The sequence below is a fragment of the Triticum aestivum genome, chromosome 2B, assembly GCF_018294505.1.
Source record: "Triticum aestivum cultivar Chinese Spring chromosome 2B, IWGSC CS RefSeq v2.1, whole genome shotgun sequence".
Lineage (NCBI taxonomy): Eukaryota > Viridiplantae > Streptophyta > Magnoliopsida > Poales > Poaceae > Triticum > Triticum aestivum.
Genome location: NC_057798.1, coordinates 767,254,479 through 767,270,789, shown reverse-complemented (window position 1 = coordinate 767,270,789; position 16,311 = coordinate 767,254,479). Strand labels below are relative to the sequence as shown.

General features: G+C 47.1%; 1 protein-coding gene across 2 annotated transcripts; it reads left to right on the top strand.

Annotated features, from left to right (window-relative positions):
* Positions 1-1,244: 1,244 nt before the first annotated feature.
* LOC123047258 (putative G-type lectin S-receptor-like serine/threonine-protein kinase At1g61610) lies at positions 1,245-8,733 on the top strand. Of its 2 annotated transcripts, XM_044470754.1 has the most exons (7): positions 1,245-2,537; positions 6,136-6,264; positions 6,340-6,509; positions 6,607-6,817; positions 6,920-7,157; positions 8,033-8,186; positions 8,303-8,733. In XM_044470754.1, exons 1-7 carry the CDS (start codon positions 1,271-1,273, stop codon positions 8,585-8,587), a joined length of 2,454 nt encoding a protein of 817 aa, XP_044326689.1. In that variant the 5' UTR covers positions 1,245-1,270; the 3' UTR covers positions 8,588-8,733. The 2 variants fall into 2 exon arrangements, with proteins under 2 accessions (XP_044326689.1, XP_044326688.1); XM_044470753.1 differs by having other exon boundaries at positions 6,136-6,509.
* Positions 8,734-16,311: the final 7,578 nt, after the last annotated feature.

The window sequence follows — 16,311 nt, the reverse complement described above, 5'->3', positions numbered from 1 at the left end:
GCGCCGCGTGTCTACAACGCCGGAGCATCCCGGGTGGGTGTTCATCAAGTGCTTAAACGATGGGGTATGTGCTCTTTTAGCTTCGGTGCATGTTTCTGCTCTTCGATTAGACTAGTGGTGCTAACTTTAAGTTTTTTTTGTGTAGACCGGATGCAAGTTTTGGTATTGGGAAGAAGAGTACATCGATCTGTTGATAGAGCGAAATGTAGTGCATGTTCGTGCACTTTTAGCTAGCTTAGAAGCTTTAGATGAGACAAGTGCATTTGTTGCTAGATTAGAGTCTAGGCACGATACTACGTGCGAAGAAGCAACAAGGCACGATACTACGTGTGAGGAAGCAACGTCGACTTCTGGCTTGAAGAAGAAAGGAGGGGGCAACGTCGTGCCTCCTCCACAGATCAACAACGAGTGCATCGAGAAGGCGCTAACCCAACTCAAGGGAGTAGTTATGGAAGTTGGGTATCTTCTCAAATGTATTCTTGTGGTTCTTGTTTTCTTTGACCTTGTTTTACTAGTCAAAATGTGATGATGTATTGTTATGTACCGAAAATAAATGATAAAAAAAGTTTAAGGACTTGCAAAAAAATATACGCGGACAGGATGGGGCAAATGGATGCGGCCGCGCGCTGGGCGCACGGCCACCGCATCCCAGGACAGGCCCGGACACGACCCCAAACCCCTACCCAAACGGACCGAAACCGGACAAAACGGACGCCCGTTTGGAGTCGCGCGGTGGAGTTGGCCTTACAGTTAGGGCATTTATTACGTAGAGGGTGTTTGTTTCCAGGGACTTATTGGTCTAGGGACTTAAATAAGTCCTTATAAGTCCCATCTAAACCAAACAGGAGGGATTTATAGGGACTTAAAGTGGGCATTTAGGGCTTATGAAATAAGACTCTCAAGGAGGGACTTATAGGGACTTATAGTTGTAATATGGCCTTATAAAGACTTATAAGTCCCAGGAACCAAACAGATAGGGACTTTTTAAGGACTTAGGACTTATAGTTGAGACTAAAAAAAGTCCTAAGACTTATGAACCAAACAGGGCCGTAATAGGTCTGGCAAAATTATTGGTAGCAACCCGTCGATGTCCGGCAGTTGCAACTTGACTACGGCAAAGAAACAACGAGAGGCCATGGTCGCTCTGCCGCGGAAGGCAAACGATGCCCTTGGGCTCACGGCAGATATAGTTGTCAGCTATAATGGGCAAAACTTCGAATTGCGAAGGGGAAGCGTGGTCTTATGCCACATTTCGCTCATGCACTAACGCATGCAACAGAGTATGTCATCTCTTCCGGCCATCTTCATCCTCCTGCTCCTGGTTTGTTCCTGCAACTCCGATGACCGGCTAACACCCACTAAGCCGCTCTCGCCCGGCGACGAGCTCATCTCCACCAATGGCATCTTTGCCCTTGGCTTCTTCTCCCTGCAAAGCTCAGCCGCCAACACATATTTAGGCATATGGTACCATAACATCTCGGAGCGAACATATGTGTGGGTGGCCAACCGCGACAACCCGATCACGAGCAGTTTGCCCGGGAAGCTGGTCGTGACCAACACCTCTGACCTCGTCTTGTCCGACTCCGACGGCCGTGTCCTCTGGGCGACGAAGACGACGACGAAGACGAACACGCTCACCACCGGCGTGGGGGCGGTGCTGCTGGACACCGGCAACTTTGTCGTGCAGTCGCCGAACGGCACGGAGATATGGCAGAGCTACGACCAGCCGACCGACGCGTTTCTCCCGGGATTCAAGCTGTGGGTGAACTACAAGACCCACGTAGCGGCGCGCATCGTGGCGTGGAAGGGCCCCGACGACCCGTCCACCGGCGAGTTCGTCTTGAGCGGCGACACCAGCACGGGGCTCCAGATCCTGACCTGGCGAGGGACGAGCCTCTACTGGCGCGCCGGGGTGTGGAACGGCGCCACGGCCACCAGCCTCACCAAATCCTTCTTGTCCCAGATGATCGACGACGGAGAGGTGGCCTACTTCACTTACAACAGAGCCGACGACTCGGCCCCGGCGAGGTCGCACTGGAAGCTCGACCACACGGGCGACGTGATCTTCAGGGTGTGGGTCGAGGGGTCATCTTCGTCGTCGTGGGTGCCCCTGTTCCAGCGGCCGGGCAAGGGGTGCCTCGTCTGCGGCGCGTGCGGGCCGTTCGGCTACTGCGACGTCAAAGGGGACGACGTCCGGCAGTGCATGTGCCTCGACGGGTTCGAGCCGGCCGACGGCGGCGGCGGCTCCTCCAAAGCAGGGTGCGTGAGGAAGGAGGCGCTGCGATGTGGTGGCAACAGCTACTTCCTGACCTTGCCGGCGATGAAGCTGCCGGACAAGTTCGTCTACTTGAGGAACAGGAGCTTCGAGGAGTGCGCTGCGGGCTGCGACCGCAACTGCTCCTGCACGGCGTATGCTTACTCCAACGCGAGCGACATCCTCCTGGCATCCAAGTGCTTCCATTGGACAGGAGACCTTGTCGACATGGTGAAAGCTGACTATACAAGTGACCACCTGCATCTTCGGTTGGCCGGCAACGGTACGTCTGCTTCTAATATTACTCCCTCTGTAGTCGCCCCTGTCCACACTCCCCCCCCCCCCCCCCCCCACCAACCCGCGGGCGACTCAGGTGCCCTAACCCCGCCGCCGACACCAGCCTCCCTCCCTCTCCCCCTCGCCGCCGCCGCCGGGCAAAGCCCGCGTGGTGCCGGCGGCGGCGGGATTCATTTGGCCCTCACCTGGAGCGGTGGTCGCGGGGGACCGCCTCTTCGGCCTGGCGGCGGATCTCGGTGGCCGGCGCGGCAGATGGATGCGCGCTGGCGGGAGGTGGTGCAGGGCGTCGTGGTGGCGGCGCGTCGCGGGCGTAGGCCGGCGGGACCGCTTCTTCAGCCTGGCGTCGAATCTCGGTGGCCGGCGCGGTGGTTGGATGCGCGCTGGTGGGAGGTGGTGCGGGGTGGCGCGGCCGTCTGGCGGCGGTGCGTCGCTGTGGAGGGCGCAGGCCGGCTGCGGGTTGTTGCTCCTTGCCGCGAGGGAGTTCGTAGATGGCTAGATCCGAGCGGGCTGATCCGTTTTCGGCCCGGATCTGGTGCGTCCTCAGCGCTGGCCGGCATCCTTGGGGTGCTCACGGCAGGGAGTGCGGTGGTTGTCTCTGGATCCTTGCGTGGAGCATAGCAGGATGGAGGATGTAGGTGGTGCACCGGCACTGGCGGTGGCGGCGGTGCGAGCGCAGCCATGGCGGCGGCGGCGCTGCGAGGCCTTGCCAGGAAGGGTCTTGGCGGGCAGCGGGCGTTCGGTTGCTGCCGTGTGAGGCGTGCGGCGATGCCTCGGCAGTGTGGGTGCCGGAGGGTGGTCGGAGGTGCGGGTCGGATTCATTTTGGTGGCAGTCCCCTGGCATGGGTGAAGGCGACCGAGGCGGATCTGGCTTTACACCGCTCGGTGGTTGCTGCGGCTCCTAGTCGATGTTGAAGGTGATGGCTTTACGCGTGTTCCCTAGGCAGTGAGGGGGGCTTCGATGGCAAGTTGTTGCGGTGGCGGCGGTGCGAGGCATCTGATCGGGACTGGCCGGGATCTTGGAGACTTGAAGATGTGCAGAGCTACGGATGAAAATCCTGTTCGGTTGTGGCTGGACCGGCGTTGATGGCACCTGCGGGTGTCATTCACCTTCTTGGAGGCTTCGTTGAGTACAACGCCATCTTCCTCGCGACCTCGTATCGGCAGCTGTCTCCGGGGCGAAAGCCTTGATTTGTAGGATCGGCATGATGGCAACGCCTTTGAGGTTGTTACTCTGTTGGGAGCATTGTGCTGGGAGACTTGAGGTCCCATGATGCGCTCCTCCGGTGTTCACCGCTACCCGGATCTTTCTCCTTCGGCGCCATGTACGGTCGTCGCTGCCTACTCCAAGGAAGCTGGAGTTGCTGTTCTTCGGAGGTCTTCAGTGTTGGCCGAGACGCGGCAAGGGGCTCGGTGTCGGGTAGACTTCTTGTGTCGTAGCCGTGTTCTTGTGTTTGGTTGTCCTTGTACAAACCGGATGTGGAGTTGGTCACCTTCGTTCTCCGCAGCAAATGATTGACGTTGTTGTATGTTTTATTTCTCTCCTTCTATAAAGTTAAGGTACGCAATTTGCGTACCTTCGAAAAAATATTACTCCCTCTGTAAGAAACAAACATAAGAGCGTTTAAACGTTCTTATATTTGTTTACAGAGCGAGTAATTTTTTTTCTACAAAGGGTGGTCACGCTTTTGCTCATTCCAGTTAGTTCTTTTGAAAAAGGGAATGGCTAGAGCCAAGTCGGACTGAATTTGCTTTCAGGGTCAGTAAATTTCCACCCAGCCATTGGATGAAAAAGAAACGGTTAGATCTCCTTCTACCTCCCTCCTGAAAAAAACTGTTCATCATCTTCTACCCCACGATTTGTACCTGTTCCTCTAGCCGCCCTCCAGCCCAGGCCGAACCGATGGCCTCCTCCGCCCGTGGAACGATCGCCTCGCCCTCTCCGCAACCTCCCCCCACCGCCAGGCTTGCCGCCGCCCCTGGGCATCCCTCTAGCCTCGCCGGTGTTCACTTTTTTCTCCGGCGAAGCCCCACCACCGTCCTCACCATGAATGCTAAGATAGATAATGGGATGATGACGGCGAGGCCCTTCCTTCTCCTTCCTTCATTCCAAATTGACTGACCCGAAATCGAAATTCAGCCGAGCGACACGCAGCTAAACTATTCGGAAAATATACGAGGAGCGGGCATTATAGATTTAGCTCTATCACGCGACTTGATCTGGGTTAGAATGCAATTTCGTTGCATGCAAAAAAACATAGCTCTCCTTTTTTTTAGAAAATTTCCGATCTATTCATCTTCAATCATGGCAGTACAACGAATATAAAAAATAATAAAAATTACATTCAGATTTATAGACCACCTAGCGACGACTACAAGCACTGAAGCGAGCCGAAGGGGCGCCACCGTTATCGCCCCTCCATCGCCGGGGTAGAGCACAACTTGTTCTAGTAGACAGTCGGGAAGTCGTCGTGCTAAGGCCCCGTAGGACCAGCCGCCACAGACAACTCGAAGACACACGAACATAGACGAACAACAACGAGATCCGAGCAAACCCACCAAAGATAGATCCGCCGGAGACACACCTTCACACGCCCACCAACGATGTTAGACGCACCGCCGGAACGGGTCTAAGCGGGGAGACATTTATTCCATCTTCAGGGAGCCGCCGCTGTCTCGTCTTCCTGAGCAGGATACAAACCCTAGCAAAACTGAAAGAAACAACTAAAAACGGAGCCCTCCCGCCGGCCCTCGAGATCCACCGCGCCCCCATGGCCCTAGGGCCACCGGAGAGGAGCGGATCTGTGGCGGCGCCGGAGGGAGACATAAACCCTATCTCTTTTGTGGAGGAGGAGGAGGCGGCGGCTAAAAAAACATAGCTCTCCCACCATTCTTTTTCATTGCACGTGAAACAAGGTATTGCTTGGTACACAGTGAAGAAAAGGTTGGATCGCAGCATGCACACCGGAAAAGTAATCGTATCAGCACATTAAAAGTTGATTTCCTAGAAAAGATTTTTTTTAACACAGTACAATGCAGACGCCTACATACACGCACATAAACTCACCTATATAAATGCACATATACACACCCTACCCCTACTTCAGGAATTCATCCCTCAACGGAACGTCTCCTCCCACGGAACGACCAATGTCGGAAGTATAAAATAAATTCAAGAAAGTACGAGCACTGGTGCCAAGTTTAAAACTTGAACCTTGTGGGTTGGTTCCACCATAAGGGACCTAACCATCTAAGCTACCCTCAGTTTGCTCATAGAAAAGATATTGGTAGCCTAAGCCATCTGTTTGATTTGTATTATATTTTCATAATTGCATTCGTAGGGACAAGTGCTTGGGAAAAAGATTCCACCTCATGGAAAAAGCACCCTCAAAGGATTTTGATGTAATTTTGTTTTTCTATAAGGTTATATTTGTAAGGACTTATGATACTTAAGATAAACTACCTTAGATCTTTCCAAAATAATTAAATTGCAAGGGGCACAAGGTCAGGGCCAGTCGTGACTATCGAAGAAACAGTAGATTCATAAAGGCCTTGGCCCGGTACTCATTTCAGCACTTTGTTCACAGGGAACAATTTTGCAGGAACCAACAAGAAGATCAGTGGTGTCCATGTGGTATTTAAGATTGTACTCCCACTTATAGCATTCTTGCTGATACTCACATGCATATGTCTTTTCTGTATATGCAACCCCAGAGGTAATTTATCTACAATATGCTTAGCATTGTTCATTTGTCCTACAGTTGAGTTTGCATTCCTGATATTTTCTGTAGGCATACATCGAAACAATGGAGCCCTGCAGGTACACCTGAGAGCTTCACAAGAAGTTTGGGATCAAAGTCTAGAATTTCCGCGGATAACGTTCGAAGACATTGCTGCTGCAACAGATAGTTTCCACGACACCAACATTCTTGGAAAAGGAGGTTTTGGGAAAGTTTATAAGGTTGCATATAAAATGTTTACCTTAACATTTAAATACAAGATGCAAAATTGATTTTAATTTCCTCCTGGTAAAATAAATAATGATGAAAAGCTTGCAGGGAACATTGCAAGATGGCAAGGAAGTTGCTATTAAAAGGCTTAGCAAGGGATCTGAGCAGGGAATAGAGCATTTCAGAAATGAAGCCGTTCTTATTGCCAAACTGCAGCACAAGAATCTTGTTAGACTCCTTGGATATTGTATTCATGAGGATGAGAAGTTGCTTATATACGAATACCTACCCAACAAAAGTCTAGACAAGTTCCTTTTTGGTATGTTCTCGCATACTACTATAGAAACTAAATTTGAATCAACAACTAAACAAACATATATACTTGCATGAATGGCTCCCTAGATGATTTATACTTTGACAGATAATGCAAGAAAATCTACACTCAATTGGACAAGAAGATTTAGCATAATCAAAGGGGTAGCCAGAGGATTACTATATCTACACCAAGATTCGAGAATGACGATAATTCACCGAGACCTCAAACCGAGCAACATCCTGCTAGACTCGGAGATGAACCCAAAGATAGCAGATTTTGGAATGGCGAGGATCTTTGGAGGCAACGAGCAACACGAAAGTACCAAACATGTAGTTGGGACATAGTAAGTAACTCTCACAGTCCTTGATCTCATCATTTTGAACAGAAAAGTCTATCTTCAACTCGACCCAACTATTTTTGTTGATTTACCTTGAATCCTAAACTACGAAACTATCAATATTAAGCCATGAATTTTCTAATGTTTTCTGTGAACCCTAACCTTGTTTTAAAAAAGTAGGTATGTATTCATTATTTGTAGATCATCTACAGTTATATTTATTTCAATGAAATGATAACCTACAAAAATGAGTTGAATTTTTTTTATATTTTTGTGCAAAACCGATAGGATAAATTCATCATCTTCATATCTTTTATGAAATAAAAATAACCATGTTAGTTGCTGATTTTTGTTCGTACCCTATTGCTTTCTCCACACATGTGATTCTTCTTTTATTTTGGGGAAACATTAACTCACCTTGCAAATTAACCTAGTTATATAGGGTGCCTTTGAACATTTGAAGATTTAGAAACAAAATGGAACAATTTGTGATTGCATGGATGCCGTTTGGAACCTAAAAGAATTCAGCAAAAGAAATGTCCTTTGTACAAAAGACTACAGTAATGTTTTTTCTTTCTTATCATTTTACACATGGTATAAATCTTATTTAAGAGATTTTGCAAGTTATAATATGATAGTATTTCCCTCATCTCCTAATTTTTTGTTCAGAGTCTGATGCGACCAAAGCATTAACCAAGTAAATGTGAATCACTTTAAGAAATTTTGGAGTATAACATATGCATTGCATAATAAAAGGTTCAATTTGGACCAAGCACATCATTCGGTGTTTATGACTAATTTTTCTTCTTTTTATTTATATGATTGAATCAAACTCAAACTACACACACAAACTTTGCTTAATCGTTATTTTATTCAAATAGTGGTTACATGTCACCTGAATATGCGATGGAGGGAATCTTTTCATTGAAGTCTGACACCTACAGCTTTGGTATTTTGCTGCTGGAGATTGTAAGTGGATTAAAGATCAGCTCACCTCATCATCTTGTAATGGATTTCCGGAATCTCATAGCATATGTAAGTGTCATTATTAAATGCTTCAAATTCCTTAGTAATTCTAACACTTTAATTTTAGAAAAAACTAACATAATACGGTACCAAATATAGTCACAAACTTCAACATGATGTTTTAGGCATGGAACCTATGGAAAGATGGAAAACCAATGGATTTCATGGACGCAACAATCACGGAGAGCTACTCCCCTGATGAAGTGTCAAAGTGCATCCACATTGGATTGATGTGTGTGCAGGATAGCCCCAATGCTAGGCCACACATGCCATCGGTTGTGTCCATGTTGGATAACGAAGCCATGCCTCGCACAATGCCAAAGGAACCTATGTATTTTGCACAAAGAACAGTTGAAGGCTTGGAAATGTCTATCAATGGTGCTAGCCTTACAACGCTAGATGGTCGCTGACTGACTGGCCTAAGGTTCTGGTATCATAGTGGAGTATCGATATATTTTTCTACCAACTGAAAAATACAAATGTAACGATGTATACATACTCCCTATATGCTTGTGATATTCATTGATGGCTATAGGGTGTGGAGCTTTATTCTTTATTCAACCATATACATTATTAGTTTCTTAACTAGTAAAGATACCTCTGAGAGTGTTTCTGCGCTCCAATAACTACTTGGGCATTGGTTCATGTCATTTCAATGCAATTTATTCTTCTTTTTTTCCTCCAATTATTTATTTTGTATGTTTCATCATTTCAACTGCATGATGCAGCCTGACTTGCATCTTACTAGAGTGAGTAGTTACTTTTATACTTTTCATCTTTCATTGGAAATAGGGTAACATGAGGCAAGTTTCCGCGCAGGCTACAATCACTAATGCAGAACCGGGCTTTAGTGTCGGTTCGTGACGGCCTTTAGTGCCGGTTGGCGAACCGGCACTAAAGAGTGGAGACTAAAGCCCCCCCCCCTTTAGTACCGGTTCGTCACGAACCGGCGCTAAAGTGCAAACACGTGGCACGAGTCAGGCCCGGGTGCGTGTAGGACATTAGTACCGGTTGGTAACACCAACCGGTACTAAATGTTTGGGTGTTTTTTTAATTTTTGCTTTAATTTTGTGTTTTCAATTTGGCTTTATTTTCCATTTAATTCTTTTTTGTTTGCTGGTATTTCACGATACTACAAATTGTACACGTTATGCATATATATAAATAGATTTTCTCGTACATAGAACCGCATATATATATATAATATCATCGAATGTCTCATAGCCAACATCATTAACTATTCACACATACACATGTATATACATATACAATTTCTCCTACATGTTGCCTTGGTGCCTTCGGAGCACGATGACAAGTGGTTCATGGGGGCGGTAGCGGGTAATAGTATTCTCCTTTCGGATCTATGACCTGATCGAGCAAAAATCCGGCTATTTCCTCTTGAAGTGCTTGTATGCGGTCCGATGGTAGGAGCTTATCCCGCACCGATCTGAACTGTTAAGAAGGAGATCAATATATGCATGTGTGTTAGTTGTGTGACTAGATATCGATAATGGTGTGAATAGTGTTCTGACAAACGTATCCAGTCCTGTCTATCAGATCTGCTCCTTTCGCACGTCATCATGCGAATATTCTCGCAAACGTAGTATGCACACAAATTATTTCCTAACGCCTGCCTCAGGGCCTTTACGAGAATGGAATTGAATCAGATAATGATTAATCAAGCATAATAATTAATTAATAATATTGAAACAAGAATTAAAGAGATGGTAGCTAGCTAGTACTACTTAATTACTTACCTTGGGTCGATGTCAAAACAACATTTTTGGCCACGTGCCTGGAGTCACCTTGATGAACTTTGCCCATGCCCTGCCCGCCGGCAAAGAAAATTAATAAAGGGGTTATTAAATAGTTCATATCAGGAAATGACGAACTAATAATTAATAGGCCGAGATATAGTTAATAATAATTGAAATTACCTGTTGACTATCCCCTTCACGATGGTGTAGTCTTTATCTTCTTTAGTTAGTGAGTCAAGTAATTCAACTTTTCCTTCCTCAACTTTAATGTCTAACAAGACCCAGTACCAACTGCATACGCACATGTTTGCATGTCTTAATTAAGCGGGCATGTGCATAAAATTAATCAACTACCGTAAACCGTATACACTTAATTATTAACATCTAGCTAGCTAGCTAGTAAGCAAAAACAGAATTTGTAGTACAAGACAGTGTGACTCACGGGAAGTTGTAAGGAAGTAGTATATCTTCATTGATATTGAGGCGATTCAAGAACTCTAGCATGCTTTCCTCTACAGCATCTTGACAATGTTCAATCTGCCATATGTCCTGATTAATGGTATTTGGGTCAATGAACCCAACGCCATAGCGTCCAGCTTTTTTCATTTCATACATCTTCATCCTGCGTATAATACCACAGAAAAAGAATATAGTGAGGATAATTACATGTAATGATTGATCAAAATTATCACTACATAACTAGCTTGAGACTTAAATTACAGAAAGAAATCACTTACAGACAATAACAACTGACAATAGACTTGTCGAGTGCGTCTTGATTGTATAACTGAAATAGTTCTGGATACTCAATGGTCAGAGCTTTCTCATGGTAATAATGCGCATGCTTGACATTCACCATGAGGGACTCTCGATTGGAAATCTTGGTAATGTTCATGTACCATTGATGCAATTGATACATTCTCGTTGGGAGGTCCTTGACCTTGTCTGGATGGACCAAAGGTTTGCCCCGGACATATTGCCATGCTATTTACGATTCTTTAAGCGTAGGCATGGGCTCGATTTCGAGGAGTTATCCAACAGAGATATTGAGCATTTGAGCCTGCATTATATGATCCTCTGTTATTACAACATCGCCCTGCTGGGGAACACTAACGGTTTGCCCACAATAATATTTGGCGCGCGTACTACTCCTCTCATGTGTTGTTGGCACAACAAGCGGGGGATCACTTGCGCCGCCTGTTCTCCCAACTGGGGAACGGTTCTCCCGCATTTTTTGCCAGCTGCTTGTTGGCTCGAGCTTGAGCTCGCTTCCTTTTGTGGTCGTGCTCGATGTGCCTTCCTGATTTGGTGCTCATAGTCCGAGTCAACAGGCTTGGGAGCTGGTTCTCTAGCCATACGAATGAAGTGGTCAATTACTTTCTCAGGCACTTTCTCCTTTGGCGGCGGTGCCGGTTTTGGTCCAAAATGGGCGTCCACTTGGGCTTGCACTATGGCTGCGTTTTGCTCCTTAGTCATGTCGTAAGGCCTCTGAGGAAGAGGAGCGAGGCTTGGACCATATTTATATCGCTTGCCTTCGCCTGTACTTCCTGAACTACCTCGACTCGTATCGCTACGCACCAAAGCTGCGGGATGTCTCTTCTATGATTCCTGAGACGGCGGAGACGGCTGACGTGGAGTTGGGCCAGAAGAAGTGGCCTGACGATGTGCCGGACTTGAAGCAGCAGGTGTGGCCTAACACGGTGCCGGACTTGAAACCGGAGAAGTGGCATGACGCTGTGCCGGGCTTGAAACCGGAGGAGTCAGCTCACGCGTTCGGGGACTTGGAGGAGGTGGCGGACTTCGAGGAGGAGTCGTCTCACGCGTTCGTGGACTTGGAGGAGCGGGAGTCTGCTGACTCGGTGGCGGACTTCAAGGAGTCGGCAGACGACGCGGTGTTGGTGGACTTCGAAAGATGATGCAATCCTTTCTCCATAGGATGATACGATGTATGGCCTCTCCCAGTGTGCGCTCGTCTTCACCTCCAGGAATGTCAAGCGTTAGCCCCGAATATGGGTCCACCACTTCATCAACCATGACACGAGCATAGCCCTCTGGAATCGGGATGCAAGGTTGCTTCGGGGGTAACTGGAAAAGCAACGCCGTCCGCCACCTTCATGGATATGTTCTTCATTTTGGAGTGTAGCTCGCAGTTAGTGTTCTCTATGATGTCATCCACAGGGTATTTATCCAGCAGTGTGTCGCCCGGGGCAGAACCAATGCTGCTTCTCGGCATGGATGGGACGGTGCTATCCAATGCTGGACGATCATCCGCTTGCTGCTGCCGCTGCTGAGACCCCCTTTCGTGGCTAAGTGAGTCGATCTGCTGTTGCTGCTGCTGGAATTTGAGTGCCAGGTCCACGTGCCTTGCTTCTAGGCCTTGAAGGCGTTCTGCGTCCTGCTTCCTCTGCTCCTCCTCCAGCTTCCTTTTCTTCTCCTCCTCCATCTTCCTTCTTGCATGGCTCTTGTAGTCCTCGTTCCATTCTAAAAAGCCCTCATACCAGGGAATAACGCCCATGCCTCGTGTTCTTCCCGGGTGTTCAGGATTTCCCAGGGCGCGCGTAAGCTCGTCGTTCTCTCTGTTGGGCGTGAACACCCCCCTTCGAGCTTCATCTATTGCGTCAATTATCTTTTGTTCGGCTCCTTTTAGACTTGCCTTCCACGAAACTTCGTCTGTCTTCGGGTCCAACGCTCCCCCATGCGCATAGAACCAAGTTCTGCACCTGGGGGGCCAGTGCCGGGTAACCGGAGTGACCCCCGCATCCTCCATCTCTTGCTCAGACTTATCCCACTTAGGCAATCCCACCGCGTAGCCACCTGGACCCAGCCTATGGAACTGCGTCTTTCTTGCGGCATTTGCCTTGTTTTTCATCGACCGTTCCTTAGATATTTCTGAATCCTTGAAGGTCACGAAATCGTCCCAGTGCTCTCTTTGCTTCTCTAGTGTTCCCGTGAATTCTGGAGTCTTCCTTTCATTAGCGAGGTAGTTGGCCCATACAGTTTTCTTGTGGGTGTTGAATGCAATTGCCATCTTCTTAAGAGCAGCGACCTTGACTTTCTCCACATCTGCTTCAGTGAAATGATCTGGTAGGGTGAAATGTTCCATCAGAGATTTCACAAGGTCTTTTTTGGCTCTTTTGTCGACCCAAGTAACACCTGGATGTTTAGTCTTTGGATCTTTCCATTCTTGAATGGAGATCGGGAGTTTGTCCTTCACAAGAACTCCGCACTGACGAGTCCACTTGTTCGCAATGTTCTTAGGTGTGAGGGGTTCGCCACTAGGTTTGATGGATTCGATGTGGTACTTTACACCATCCTTCAACAATCTGCCCGGGCCTCGCTTTGTCTTACTGTCTGTAGAAGCAGATTTGCTCGATCCGGAGGGCTGAAAGAAGAAAGATCGATTCGTTAATATATCTTCAATAAAAAAACATGTGATGATCACCATGATGCATGCTTATATAAATATACCTCGCCGGTAGTATTTGTTATTTGAAGATCAGCATTGTCTGTGTCATCACAAACATTGTCTGTGTCATAATCATAATCATAGTTCATGACTTCATCAGCCCGGTCGTCGAGATCGAATATCTTTTCATCACCCTCTCCGGTATTGTTAAGATATTGGGAGCCGTCATCTGCTTCATTCAGATCATCTAGCCTGTGAGGGCTGCGTATGATGTCGAACAATTCCTCTTCTCTCTCTCTGCCGGTATTGTCCGCCATAGCTTTTACTTTACTAATAATACAGAAGAAATATAAAACAATTTAGTATTCAAATTACAATGCATGGATGCAATTAATCAATAAGAAAAAACTGAATCTCGAATACATCGTCTCAAATATATAATCTCGAATACATCATCGTCTTAATATATATAATCTCGAATACATCGTCTCGAATATTATATATCGAATACATCACTGGCTAGGTAGCTAATAAAGATTGAGTACTACAGAAGAATCTAGGGCGCCACTCGCGGTTCCTGGGGCGCGGGCGGTGCACACCCAAAGAGAAGGAATCATCACAGGATCATATCTCCGGTCATCTGCCCAAAGAACCCGCCAAGTAGTGGAGAACCTGACGTCGTCCATAGCAGCCATGTAGCGATGGACGTGCTCATCTTCCTCCCTGACACGGCGATGCACCACCTCTGACGGGGCCGGCTGCCTCTACACCGAATGTGGCCCACGCGAACGCCACCAAAGAAGATCAGGGTCGACGATGGGACCCGAGGTCGGGTTCCTCACCAAGCGGCGCGCCCCTCCAGGTAGCACCTCCCAGTGCCAGCCCGGCGGAGCCTAGTCCCGGACATGGGTCCCCTGAAGCAGGGCGTCGTCGCGAACGGGTCGACGGCGAGGATGCGGGCCGGGCATATCGTCGAGAACAAATACTATATGCCCGCAAAAAGTAACATTTTTTAAATGATTGGATTGTGATAACTAAAATTCTATATATATGCAAATTCTAACAATTTGACATTAATCTAATTCATCTAACTAAAACTAATTCTAAAATTTCCTGATTATATAACTAACATTTCCATAACAATTCTAATATTTATATAACTAAAAAACAGAAAAATTGCTAACATTTCTACAAATATTTCTATAATTAAAAAACAGAAAACATTTATAACATTTCTATAAAACTAACATTTCTAATATTTATATAACTAAAAAACAGAATAATTTCTAACATTTTTATAACTAAAAAACAAAAAAAATTATAACAAACAAACTAATGTGTGTAGTGTGTGTGTGTGTGTGTGTAGTACTGTGTGTGTGTGTGGACATGGCGGCCGGGGCGAGCTCACCGCGAGGCGACGGGACAGGGCGGCGACGACGGGGCGACGGGACGGGGCGGCGACGACGGGGCGGGGCGGCCGGGGCGACGGGACGGGGCGGCAACGACGGGGCGGGGCGGGGCAAGGCGACGAGGACGGGGACGGCCGGGGCGGCGACGTCGACGGAGGCGACGACGAGGGGCGGGGACGGCCGGGGTCGGCGACGAGGGGCGGGGGCGGCGACGATCGGGGCAGGGCGGCGCGACGGAGGAAGAAAACAAAGGGAAGAACAGAGGGAAACTGATTTTTTTTCAAGTGTTGTATATATAGGATGGACCTTTAGTACCGGTTGGAGCCACCAACCGGTACTAAAGGTCTGTTTTGGCCAGGCCAAGCGGCGGGAAGCGCACCACCTTTAGTACCGGGTGGTGGCTCCAACCGGTACTAAAGGCCCCCCTTTAGTACCGGTTGGAGCCACCACCCGGTACTAAAGGGTGTGCGCTGGCTGCAGGCGGTGCGCAAGTTTAGTCCCACCTCACTATCCGAGGGGCTACCGCACTGGTTTATAAGTCCCAGTGTGGTAGCTCTCTCGAGCTCCTCTCCTAAGCAGGCCTACTGGGCCTACCTGTCCTCTTCTGCCCAGTGGGCCTACGGGGCCTTTGCGGGCCTGCATCCTGGCCCAACTAAAGGTTGTGTTCCTAGTCGTATGCAGGCCGCTTTGGCCCAGTAGGCGGGCTTTTTTAATTTCTTAATTTTTTTGCTTTATTTATTTTTGTTTTATTGATTTTTGAGTTGTTTTTTCCTGTATTTAGAGTTTCTTTGTGAATATTTTTGCTTTAGGTACAAAAAATTACAAACTTTCTGTTAGTGCCGGTAGTTTTCAAATTTGAATAGTTTAAATTTTGAATTATTTGAAATTTGTATGAATCACTAGTTTGTGAATAACTTAACTTTGAAAAAAGTTTTTCAGTGATTCTTTTTATTATGTTTAATATTAGTGTGTTTTATCATTATATTCAATTTGGTAATGCTTAGGTTATTTAAAAAATGAAATGCCTTTGTAACAGTTCAGTTTTCGTCGGAAACCCTGATACTTCGAAAGAGATTGTCCATTTTGTACACGAAGTGCATCCAGTTTTTGCCGTAACCCTCTCTACTTTTTGCACATGCTATTTGTATGAAATTATGATACCATGCCAACTTTCAACCTTTTCTGAGTTCATTTGAAATGCTTTTTAATTCCAGGGTCATTTAGCTGGAAAAAATCAGTAAATGCATGAAAAGAATTTGTTTGCACATAAAATTTCTTCGCGTTTCAAATGCCAAAACACATAACTACCCTAACTATTACAGACATTCCCTCCTGGGTGTGAAACACAGAAGAAAGTGATGATAGTGAAGCCGATCACATCCCAGATCTTTGGGTGTGAAACTTTTTCTTCGCGTCTGTCCCTTTGCGCCGTAGCCATGGAAAATCTTCATCATTTAACTGGATGCTCAGGTCAATATTCACTGTGAATGGAGCAATTTCATCAAACTTTTCATAATTTTATGACATGTCTGTCTTGTCATCCACTCCCACGATGTTTCTTT